This window comes from Pinus tabuliformis, chromosome 9 (genome assembly GCF_031772625.1).
Source record: "Pinus tabuliformis cultivar Carrire ecotype Pingquan chromosome 9, CPIR1, whole genome shotgun sequence".
Taxonomy (NCBI): domain Eukaryota; kingdom Viridiplantae; phylum Streptophyta; class Pinopsida; order Pinales; family Pinaceae; genus Pinus; species Pinus tabuliformis.
Genome location: NC_142307.1, coordinates 1,482,612,072 through 1,482,625,041, shown reverse-complemented (window position 1 = coordinate 1,482,625,041; position 12,970 = coordinate 1,482,612,072). Strand labels below are relative to the sequence as shown.

Below are 12,970 nucleotides of genomic sequence, written 5' to 3'. Positions count from 1 at the left end.
CCCCTACTGGATGGAGGGGTAACACTTCCCATTACATGCTTCTGCTTCTATTATCTGCAGCTAAATTATAAGTACAAATGGTCAGGAAAAAACCATGGTGATATTTATCTTGTCCTTGGTTATATTTCCAAGGTCCAAAACACCATTACTAAGATATATCAGAAATGTGACAGATATATAGCTGCTAAAAATACAAACAATGTAGCACAAAGGGTTAGCTCAACCGATTGTTGCCAATGTTGGGGGCATTTGGCTAGTTCCATGCCAGAAGTGCCGAGTTTGAATCCTCTAGGTTAGCACACTAGTCTACCAACAAGTTTACTAGGTACACCATCCATGAATGTGGGGAACCATCCCTAGGGTTTCCCCACGAGGTTTTTCTTGGGAAAAAAAAATACCAGCGACATCCACTAATCATTCTAATTCATTATTTGTAAATTACACTGTCTGCATAATTTACAAATGCTTTTCCCTGACAATGCTCAAAATGATCTTGCTTGAAATGCAAGAGTTAATTTCATGTCAAAAGAATGCCAGAGTTTGAACACTCGAAAGAATGGAAAAATAATTGTAATACTCTACTTTCATATTGAAGCCAAACAAAGTGTACCATAAAATAGAACTAAAATAAAGACTCACAGGCACAGAGTTCATCTGCGTCAATCTTTTGCCAACTTCCCCATCCAAAGCAGAAAACTCATCCAAAAGCTCAAGAGATGTATAGACATCCTCAGAACCATCTTGAGACCTTCTTTCCAGACTTGAGCACGGACTTGCAACCTCTTGTTCATGACTTGATTGCTGTTGTTCCTCAACATGCCATGCACCTGAAAAAAGGAATTTCAATTCAATAGCCTGTACCTAATTGCAGATAAACATAAATTCTATCATTTTTAATAACATAGTAAAATATTCTAGAAATGTAAGTTTCATGCCTAACTGAAATATTCATCATCTTGGTTCTTTATACCTTCACTGGATATTCGCTGGCTTGGACCAAGCCAATCCTGTGCAAGAATTGAGGCCTGTAAATGATCTTCAGTAGGGTGTGGGTCACCTGATGCTTCCACAGCTGCCAGATGAGATAATTCTTCTTGAAGAGCATGAGCAATGATCTCATCATTTTCTACATTAGTGGGCTCTCTTGGCAATTGAGGTTCCATAATCTGAATCCCCCGATATAGAGTAGTGTCACTCAATTGAGTGGCATTAATCCGATGACCTGTATTGGAATAAGAATCTCCATCAAGAAGATGGAGACCCCAACGGACAACATCTGGATCTGGCTCATATGTCACCATTTGTTCACACAACTTAGTTTCCCTTGAAGTGTCGTTGCTCAGATAAGGACCTATATGTTGAACTCAAGGTTAAAATCAATGTAACCTCTATCAGTTAACTGCTACTTCAACCTGTCTGCCAATACAGAAGGCATATGTGATCTAATATATAGTTTTCAAGTATATAACCTGTTGTACTATACTCCACTATTCAAATGTGCACCATACTAACAAAGTTGTCCACTGGTAGAAGATAGTCAAAATCAGATACGCGTTGACTACATGAATACAGAAGACACATATGCAGTAATACAATCACAGCTGCTTCACTGGTCCCTGTTCAAAAAGGACAGAAAACCCAGTTATTGCGTACTTGCAAGAGCTTTGTTCAAAGAACGCATTCATGAAATCAAATGTAAATGATAATTCTCTGATCTGTAGGTCATAGAAAAATTTATTGGAATGTAGTTGACCATCTCCCACGTATGATAGAATATATAAAAAAAACAATAGCCATTTGAAACTCCGCATGCTTAATTTTCTTTATTGGAATGGGCCTCCATAATAATGAAAAGAATAACAATTAAATGTCTCTTTCTATTTAGATCAAACAAATATGGAAATTAATTTTGTCATTTACAAAAAGTGGTAATATCTATGTTATGAAATGACTAGTTTTCACAACATGCACTTGAATCAATCAATGTCACAGAGGTTCAGCTAAAAGCACGTGCAGCTGCATGTACATGTGCAGCAAGGATGAAACCTTTTAAACTACAAGTATGGTGGTGGATTTATTTTCATTTGGAGGTCACAGGATAGCACAAGCAGTAAGTATGAGTGCAGCTAAAGGACAGAAGAACCTGTGAATCAAAACACATAAGTTTATGTTTAGCATGCTGTGGTCTAGTAATAGGTTGGAGCTTTTCTTGCATAAACAACCCAGGTTCAATTCCCTATAGGCATGCTTCAAAGTTCTACCTTCATCGAAGACAGGATGCAAGTCCCAACAACCTTAAATGCCTATAGTTGCAATGTTCTCAGACCAGACAATACCAAATCACTGTCCTAGGTGATTTTGATGGCATAGACTGTAAAAATTTAGGGTCTATATATTCAGAGGGAATAGGGGAGAGAGAAACTAAAGAATTGGCATTATTATTAACAATTGCAACAATACATCTTTCCTGCACCCTTACATCATCCATCACTATTAATTATAGCATCCCTAAGCATTTAAGGTGGTTTAACCACCTAACCTCTAACCAAAACATCTAACTGTTACATTGCTCACATGCCAATAATAGAAAGTGAACATTATACAATTTTTTGTTACTCGTAAATATTATTCATGTGTTAATCAATGTTATTAAAGACTTCGCCCAAACTGTTTAGAACTGACAGTCCACCCACCTGAGTTAAACCAAAATCCATGACTAAGTCAAACCTGAGTTAGCCAAGCCCAATCAAGTAACCCACCAGCAGGCCCTGTCAGCAAAATAAAAATTAAAAGAGAACAAAAAAAACTGAAAAATAAAGAAACAAGAAATCCTATGGCCCCAGAACATTGAAAACACATCCATAAACACAACCCCACACTTCTTTCCTCATTTACTCGCCATTGTCATCATTTAGAGCATTTGGAGTTGAAAATTTCATTGCCTGGATTATAAACCACAGAACTATATTCCTATTTGCATTTGCAAAATTCTTTTTTATTGTTTGAGATAATCTATGCCTCAAAGCACACGGGACCCTACATAAAAACATTGCACAGTTGTGTCCATACTACATAGGGAAAGTCACATGCAACTATTTGGGGAAGAAAATGAATGGGGGGATACATAAGCTGAACTATCAGTTGGAGCATAAATTTGGGAATGTTACATGTTTCCCAAGTGCTTGTTAACCACCAAAAGTGGGTAACCCTATAGGAGAAAAGTTTTCTCTTATTTTGGACAGCCAGCCAGCGAGCAGCCCTACATATTGCTCAGTGATGATGATATGACACATTCCTCCAATATTTGCATGGATCATAAACTTCTCACCATCCAGCATTCCTCTTGGATGAAGGTGGGCCAGCACTCAGCAAATACTTTAACCATTTTGCAATCAAGTGCTTTTAATCAATGTTTTGGGCATTCTAACATGGATTAAAGAGTGATCTGGATGATTGACCAATATTGACTGTAAACTTGTTCTCTCGCCTTACCAGGGGGGGTAGTTGTTAGCCCTTGTACAGTGGGACCTCCTCTAAGGCCTTAGGGTTATAGGAGGGGCACTACATGGGAAACCTGGATTGAAGTAGATTGTCCATAATCATTCCATACTTAACACCTATCATCATTCCCTTGATATCACATCCATCCTTCATGTAAAATGTCATTGTTTCATAGGGATTTGGCATTCATTCATCAACATCCTAGAGTTGGCGCCGAAAAACTTTGCCCTGGAGATTGATGCAACTACAAGAAAGACAAAAGCATAAAGATGGCCACAACAAAAGAAAAACAAAAGTTAAAATGCGAAAGATGGCTGGGACATAATTAATGCATGGGAAAAAGCCTAGCATGAGCTCTACCCCTCATTGGCCATCACTCGGTTCTTGAGCACTAGATGCTCCATCTCATCAAAAAGAACCCTTATATGTCCCAACCCTAATGAGCGAGAAGTCGATCCATCTTAAAGGGGTAAATATATGCTATATCATAAAAAGCAAGCTTGGACACCTGAGCTACGCTCTATATCAAAGCATTATCAAAAAGAAGTAAAACGCGCACCAAAGGGATGGAAAAGACAGATCAAGGAAATGGGTAACTCATGCCTCCATGATTTCTCCCTCCATTACATCTATACATTTAGGATGTAGATCTCCATCAGTTGGTCCCCTAGCCATGGCACTTAGCCACGAAGTCATTCCCCTCCATTGTCATTATTATCACTAGCACTTATGAATTGAAGGGTTGACCTTGGAAATGTCCCCTCCCCTCAGGGGCTGGAAACATCTAATAGGGTTGATTACCTAGCCACCTCTAACAAGGTAGGGAACACTTTTACGAGACTAGTCTAGTTAGATATTTGAAGGTGATACTAGTTTGAAGTCTTACTATGCCCTTAACAATTAAGTGTGGTCCACTATGATGCATCTATGATCACTGTCTCTAATAAGTGGATGCGTTCACTTGAGTTTGAGATGGTTTTTCCAACTGGTTCTTCACATATCAACAAAGGCCTAGAGGGCACACTCATTCCATGCCTACTCCACATGATGCCCAACCTGTAATACACCTCCAAGGTGCAATGATGACCTTACAGATGCAGGGTTTCCCTTCCACAGCAGAGTGTTGGGCACTTCGATAATATTGACAGTTGAATGGCACCTCAAAGCACCCTCAGATGTTGAAACGTTGAGCTCACTTTGCTTAGCATTGGAGATTCTTGATGATTTACCTAGCAGACCCAGCATGCCCCCAAGCTAGCCTTAACATTGTTTGATAGGCATGCCTTGATCTGAAGTCCAGATGATGACGATCATCCACAAGATGATTAGGGAGGGCTTGTACTACTTGACGGAGCTCCAACATTGAAGATAGATTGCACCAAATGATCTTGATGGCACCCATGGAGGTGATGCGGGGCACCCAGAGTTGGCTTTTGGACACATGGAGATGTTTTGAGGCTTGATTTGGTTCTTCCTCAATTTTGGTTGATCATGATGGTCGGAGATGCATCTAGCCTTTATATTACACTTTTGGAGCCTTATTAGCTCTAAAAGAGCATGACGTCATGCTTGGAGAGGGATTTCAGCTCACACGTGAACAATTGGTGGTTTATTTTGTTTTATTGAGCTACTGGGTTGGGTTGTAACCCATTTACTTCAATTTTACTCAAAATCAAACTTGTAATAGGGCTTTTAGATAGATTAGTGGAGGTGATAGACCTCATATAAATGGAGGATCACTCCATTCTATTTTGTCATCATCACTTGTAGATTTTGACCTCCTTTAGAGAGCTCAACTTTGCCTTGTTGTAAGTCGCTAATTGTGGAGATGTGATATTTTGGAAGCTATTGTTATTGGAGACCAATTGTCTTGGAGAAGTCCTTTTGGGATTGAAAGAAGGCAATTTCTTGGAAAATTTGTAAGTGTTATTGCACATTTTTTAATGGTTTTTCATGTGATGAGTATATGCTAGGGTTTTTCTATTGTACCATGTGTAGACTAAATGCATATTTTTATTGGAAAACTTGCTTGATCATTGCATGTTAAATTTATTTTCTTTGAATGCCATAGAATACCCACTAGAGAGCTTTCGTCTACTTAATTTCTCCCCTCATCACAAGATAGCTAGGGTTTGTCAAGTGAAAACTAGGGTTTTCCCCCTTACACCAAACATAGATTTGATCTCTCTTAAATTTAGCACTAAAGACTCCATCACCAAGTAGGGAAATGCACTGGGAACCATTGTGGTGGTCATAACTCACAAAAAATTATTCTTTTCTTCTTATCTATTTTTCTATGCCCTTTAAGGCAAACTCCTACTGGTACGAGTCACGACATAGGGCCAAATTCAACTAAGGCTTCTATCTGGGTGAATTGAAGCTCGTGTAGCTTGTTTTCACCTTGATTGCTCCTTAAAACTCAAAATATAGCTCTTTTCATGGTTGACTTAGCCATAATAGGGTTGACGTCGTCAACCTTAGGCAATTTGTACCCTCGTTAAACCCTAACATTGGCTAAAGACTTCAACTTGGAGCTTCAGTTGAAGGTTCACCATCTCCTTTTTGTTGATTTCTTCATTAGCAAACCTTTTCTTGGTGCTTGCATGCCTAGTGCTCCTTTGTTGAACTAAATCTTGAAACCTGAGGTGTCAAGTGCCTTTCTAAGGCTTTGTTTATAGCACATTGTTCATACACATAGAAGATTGTGCCCTTTTCCATTAAAGAAGTACCTTGATTAGCCTATAATTCATATCACCTTGGGCCAATATAAGTCACCCAGTTCGTGTTTGTGTTCAAGTTCGGCGACTTAAAAGTTCGAATAAAGTTCAACAGTTACAATTTCGCCGATGAAGTTCAGCGTTAAGTTCAACATACTAGAAATTTAAAAATATAAAAAAAAAAAAACAAATAATAATAATAATAATAATTTAAAATAATAATAATATATATATATATATATATATATAATAAAATTTAATTAAAGTTTCAACACTTATGGCAGAAATAAAAATATCATGCCAAGTTGCCAACATGATTAATCATTAAACATATGTTTCAAAAACACATCTTGTTCAAAGTCTAGAAACAAATTGATGAAACATAATACTAAAAACATGAACATAACATAGAAAAGTTTCAGAAAATTGATCATGCAAAAAGAAAACTAAAATAGGAACACAAGTTTTATTCTTGATGTTTCCATGGCCTACTTGATACATCAAAAAGTTCTATATCATCAAGAGCACTAGAGGTTGTGAATCCACTAAAAGCATGATCACCAGGTTCACCACTAGATTCAGCACTAGCTTTGTCATTGTCAATGTGAATATCATCTTCATCCCTTTATGCATCTAGAACAGGATTGATCGATGCAGTAGAGGAATTGGATGAGTCCTGTCACCAAATCTTCTAGTTGTCGGGTGGAGAGTCAAGGCGTAGAGTCACGACCCATAGCCTCACAGACTCACACTGTTGAACCTCTGCATATGGAGGCTAGAGCTATGTGGTTGCGGTTGTACCTATAGGCTAGGTTGTACTGTATGAATCCTAACTCCTATCGGCTGCAGGTCGCAGCTATGGAGTCACGAGTGACGGAGTGTACTTGTCCCTAGTCAGGTGGAACGGTAAAACCGTGGATTTCGAGTCATGATGATGAACCCCTATCGAAGCCTCTAGACTATACAATTTACATAGAGACTAGAGTGAAAGAGCAGTGTCGAGGCTACAGAGGGTCGACACTATAGCACTGAGTTGTGATCTTGTGGAACGAATCACAACGAGAGCAAGAAAGATTGTGATTTCCATCGCTGCCAGGACTCAGGGGTGGACTCTCGAGTCGGGAGTGTGTTGTAGGTTGTAATGGTTGTGATATTGAAGAGGTAGAGCAAGCGCATGGCATAGATGCATGCTAGGGTTTTAAATTTTTTAATTTTTTTTATTATTAGCCTTCCAGAACTACCCACACACCAAGACAAATTTAATGTGAATTTTATGATTTCGTTCAAGTTCGAATTCATGTTCGATTACTACCCACACACCAAGACAAATTTAATGTGAATTTTATGATTTCTTTCAAGTTCGAATTCATGTTCGATTCGCATTCGGGTTCGTGCTCGCCTTGATGTTTGGCAAACCTAATCGAACATGTTTGGCCCACAATAAAATTTAGCATGTTGCCTCAAAATTTAGCAGGTCTTGTAGAGTGGCACCCTACAGCACAAGAACTAGACCAAGTGACAACAATGAGGTGTGCCCCACTGTCACCACAGCCACTACCCCTTACTATTTATGGAATTTCACCAATGGGAGGCTTCCCATTATGTAGTTCACCTATGGGAGATATTCTAGGTTTCTAGGAACAAAGTGACAAGTGGCTTATAGAGGATAACTCTTCTTAGGTACAAGGCTCAATCAAGCCAAGAGAGGTAATTCACATCATCTAGTTAGACTGAGTAAAGGGCACAATTGACCTAGGGCTTGAGATATAGCAAGCCTAAAGGGACATTCTAGGATCAATAAGCAAAGAAAAGGTTTCCAACAATGAATTGTAGCAAGCCAATTGCATATGAAACCTTCAAAAAGTCCTCAAGTTGAAGTTTAGCAAACTAGGGTTTACCTAGGGAAAACTCAATCAGGGAAAGAGAATTAGTAGTTGAAATGGAGAAATTAGCCACTGAGGACGGTTGATTTTGAGGCAACCAAACCTTCTCCTAATGTTGAATCCCTTCACCAACCAAAATTCTCCTTCTAGGCCAATTCGCAACATGCCTTAGTTTGGTCACTTATCCTTAAGAGGGCTGAAATCATAGAGAGAGAGAGAGAGAGAGAGAGATTCAAGTTTATGAATAAAATAAGGTTTGATCACCAAATTGACAAGGCCAGAGCCTGTCCTTGAGATGATGGAGTCTATGGGTGTGATAGATTAGCTAAATCTTGCAGAGTAAGGATATTTTAATGCCCTAGCACAAGACCCTAACTATTATCTTTGTGGGAGATCAATATCACTTGGGAGAGCTATTACAAAGATTTACCAAGGGGATTACCAATCACATTTCATAAATGAATAATGCATACAATGATGATATCTAGATTTTATACAATTGATCTTCAATAATAATTGGTGCAACAGAAAAATCGTAGATAATCAATGCATTCCATAAATTAGACAATAAGATCAAAAATTTATCACATACAAGGTTCACTTACAAGACAAAATGCATGTTTAATCCACTATTTATCCAAGATAACTTCTCCAATGCCAAGAAAATAGCTCCAATAGACAAAGTTCTCCATAGAATCACATCTCTCCAAGATACAAGCGGGTCGAAATTCTCAAGGAGGCCGAATTATGTCACAAGCAATGACAAATGGAAATGAATGATTATCTCCAAAACCCTTGGATTGATTCACCTACAAGCATGATCAAACAAGTAGAAGAAACCCTAGTCGCTTGTCTCCATGTAGCATATTCGCTCCTTGATGGTAGAGATTATTGGTCTTTGGATAGATTTACTTATATACACAAATACATTAGATTTTTTATAAAATTATGCCCAATAACCATAACCATAACAAGAAAAAGAACAAAGACGAAAACCATCCCACAATTGTAAAGAATTACAAGAGTTTGCAAAATAAGCTCTTTATTTGTGATAGCATTTGTCTCAAATGATCAACAATGATTAAAAAAATATTGCTAGTCTGCCACAATCTAGGACTTCGCAATTTTTATTTTCTTAAAATATTACAAAATAGCATGAATTTCCCCAAGGGGGTCGAATTTATGCACATAGCCCAAAATAATTCACAATTTCCCTTTGAAAATGGTCTTCAATGGTCAAAAAGTGTAGTACCAATATTCCCCCCAACATCTAGCATTTTTGGTCCACGGGTGCGTCAATTGGTCCACATAAAATAGCGTGAATTGACCAAAAGAAAACAACTTTGTCCCTTTAGAAAAAAAATAGTCGTAATGGCTAGTAGATATGTCCATCTTCCAACTTCTCGATCCAATTTGTTTGCAATGGCTAGTAGACCTTTCTCCAACAACTAGATTTGACACAATGACTATTTTTTACTTTAACGTGGCATCGAATATTCCCTTAGCAATTCCACTTTGGCCCACAATGGTATATCTCCAATGCCTTAGCCCTCCTGGAAAAATTGGAAACTAGGTTTTGCTCAACATGTCCTGATGTGTATTGGGTTTGTCTTTGTTTCCTCATATCTACTAAGACATTGCCACTATTGAGAAATCTAGGACAGCTAGATTAGGTGATTTATCTTACTTTGATAACTGCTTGTGATGTATTTTTTACTTAACTTGATTAGCTTCTTCTTTCTCTTGGGCAGCTAGATTAGGTGATTTATATTACTTTGATAACTGCTTGTGATGTATTTTTTACTTAACTTGATTAGCTTCTTCTTTCTCTTGATTATATTTAATGTTCTTATCATCAAACAGCTACCAAATCATAAATAACAATGAGACAAGAGGGCACAGAATGTAGGCGATCAGCCACAGCCAAAACCTCTCCACTTGAGAGGAAAACCCACAAAAATTCTTCTCTTCTTATAGAATCTTCAAATGATGAACTCCAAGAACTTAAACCCTTGACAAAGACTCCTTCAAGACCATGTCAACCTTTCTCCTTGATGAGCCTTCTTTCCATCAATTTCGACCCCAGCAAATCCTTCAGCAACTTCAACCCTAGCAATTTCTTTTGCAATTTTGACCAAGCAATTTCTTCTAGAACTTTGACCCAATAGTTTCTTCTGCAACTTCAACCAGCAGTTTCTTCTAGAACTTCGACCCAACAGATTCTTCTACAACTTCGACACAGTAGATTCTTCTGCAACTTCGACCCCAGCAACTATCCAGCACTTCGACTTGCCCAACAACTATAGAAACCCGAACACGAGAGAGAGAGAGAGAGAGAAGCCCAAAATTTCGATCTCGCTCTTTTTCTTTTTTGTCCTTTTCCAGCGTTTATCTTGAGGAGATTGAACTTGCTTGGGAGTGTGTCCAAATGAGGTTGAGTTCCTTCTTATATATAGGCTCTTGAGGGGTATAAATTGCTATCTTTAGGCCGACTTTGACAAGGCCTTGGAGGGTCTTTGACTCTATATTTGACTCAAATAAATTTTCTTTACAATAGGTATGATACCCAAAAGGATCTTCCATACATGACAATGACTCAATTGACTTGTAGACTCAATATTAAATAACAAGCCCTAAAAGCACTCAATGGGTGCTTGACCTAAAAATAAATTTCCCTTGAGCATGAAACTCATTCCTCAAGAATGACAATTACAAATTTATTTTTCTCTTCACATCAAATATATAAAATCATGATTACATATGTCATTATGAAGAACAAACCTAGTTACATATTTCAACACTCCCTCTTAACTAGGGAGGTATTCATAATCCATACAAGGTACTTGGTCATTCTCAATCTGAAGAATTCTCATAAGAAGTGTCGGATTGGTAAGCCATCTCTTTGCATCATACCAACCAGCATTGTCACATAGCAAGGCCTTGACTAACAGCGCTATCTCTCCAGAAGATCAGAGCACAATGCTGGCGAGACCAATAACTAACAGACACCATCATCATTGTCTCTCAAGGCACATACCCCACCTGAGTGTTCAAAAGGTATGTCCTTCTAGGATAATTCCTATCTTGGAATAAAACATCCTCAAGGAATTTCCTCTTCAACTATTATTATCTTCAATGCCCTACCTCATCCTCAAAGAGTATCGCATGTTATATGCTTACCCAATCCTCCATTCTTTCTTCACAACATGAAGACAAGAATGATGTGTCTATCTCTCCTCATGGCCTTCACTAAGACTTACGGTTGTTAGTCTTGGTCTAATGCATGACACATGAAGTAAAGAACCATATCTATCACTCCCTCTTAACCAGGGAAGACCAACTTATTCCTATAAAAGGAATATATCAAGCTCCCTCTTAACCAAGGACTTGCCCAAGCTCCCTCTCAACTGGGGACTTGTTTCCAACAGCAGCTCTTTGGTGCAGTTCATGGTACTATCAACTGCTTGTAGAGCTCCTCCTTTCGATGTCATGAACTTCATATTCTTCATTATCGAGCCTTCATCTCTTAGAATTTCTTCGTAGGGCATCGTCCATCCATCACTTTCCTTCAATGAACCAATAGTCATGTCATCCTTTTCATCAGAAGGTGATTGTCTAGTCCACGTCTAGCTTTTCTTCATACAGCTACCTCCTCCAGATCATGTTTCTTTTAGGATCTTCCATCCAATCACATGAGTGCTAGTTGTAGGTGACATCTACAACTCTCTTTCGATAACCCTATTTTAACCCAAACCACATGTTGTTCAAAAAGAAAAAATGAACATCAAATCAAAGTTACCTTTTATGATTGTCTTTCATCATGAACTCTGCTTGCTTGCAATATCAACATCTTGCACATTCATAAACACATCTCCCAAGACATTCAATGTTAAGGGTCTCCTTCCTTTACTGACTCTATCAAAGTCTTCATACCTTCTCCATGGAGATGTCATACCAGATTCTTCTAGTCATCAGACATTGATTCCTTATCTTATGTGACCATAATTGCATCATTTCCATGAATCCTTTCTTTTCTCACATATTGTACCCCAGGAAATTCTATACATAGTTCCTTCATCTTGTCAACCACCTCATATTCCATATGAGGACATATTATGTTGACTTCACCTTATCAATATGTGAACTAGGACATATGCCTTCATGCATCTTTTTAAAGGAAGAGATCCCTTTACTTTAATCATGCTCATGAGGTAGAGCATTCACCCATGCCATCTGCAACTATATGATGACATACCTCTTTTCTCCTTTTGGTCATCTAGACTTCCTTCAGCAACTTCCTTGATTGAAAGTACTTCAACCATCTTGACATGTTGCACTCCTTTGTCACCATACCATCATCCTTCTAAACAATGGATCCCACACATGGTGGAATGATCAGTGAGACACTTGCTTCTTCCAAGAGAGGTGAACCTTCTAATGAAGATTCCAACGAAGGATCTTGATTATCCTCATCCTGCAAATGCTCCCTCCTAGTGATGATGATGCTTGATGAACTCTTTCTACCCTCTATCATGTTAGATGACTTTCTTCTACCCATAAGTACTACTTATGCTTTCAATGAGGTTACCAAGAGCTACTTCCTTTCTATGATGACTACTACAACCATGTAGACTTCTACTTCAGCTATCTTTCAAGCTTCTATAAAGATGTCATGAGCTCTTGCTTCACTCGAATGATTTTTACCATGATAGCTATATTTCATAAAAACTAAAAGGAATTAGATATAGGAGATTATCTCAGTCATAGTAAAGATCTTTCACTTCCTCCTCCTTTGATTTCTTCTTCTCGGGTTCTTCCACTTTTTCGGTGATATGGGCTTCATTTCTTTCCTTCTTTTTGTTGTCCTTC

The 12,970-nt window shown here is 38.2% G+C and overlaps 1 protein-coding gene across 3 annotated transcripts in view; it reads right to left on the bottom strand.

Moving 5' to 3' along the window:
• The window catches only part of LOC149154221 (OVARIAN TUMOR DOMAIN-containing deubiquitinating enzyme 12-like), a 260,615-nt gene that overhangs the window by 210,538 nt on the left and 37,107 nt on the right, over positions 1–12,970 (bottom strand). Inside the window, exons 2-4 of one of the 3 annotated variants that reach the window (XM_089438170.1) lie at positions 2,694–2,768; positions 971–1,616; positions 640–827 (exon numbers count right to left, since the gene is read on the bottom strand). In XM_089438170.1, coding sequence (XP_089294296.1) covers positions 640–827; positions 971–1,301 — 519 coding nt within the window. In that variant the 5' untranslated portion in view covers positions 1,302–1,616; positions 2,694–2,768. The remainder of the gene's footprint in view (positions 1–639; positions 828–970; positions 1,617–2,693; positions 2,769–12,970) is intronic. The other 2 variants (XM_089438167.1, XM_089438168.1) reach the window with 2 other exon arrangements.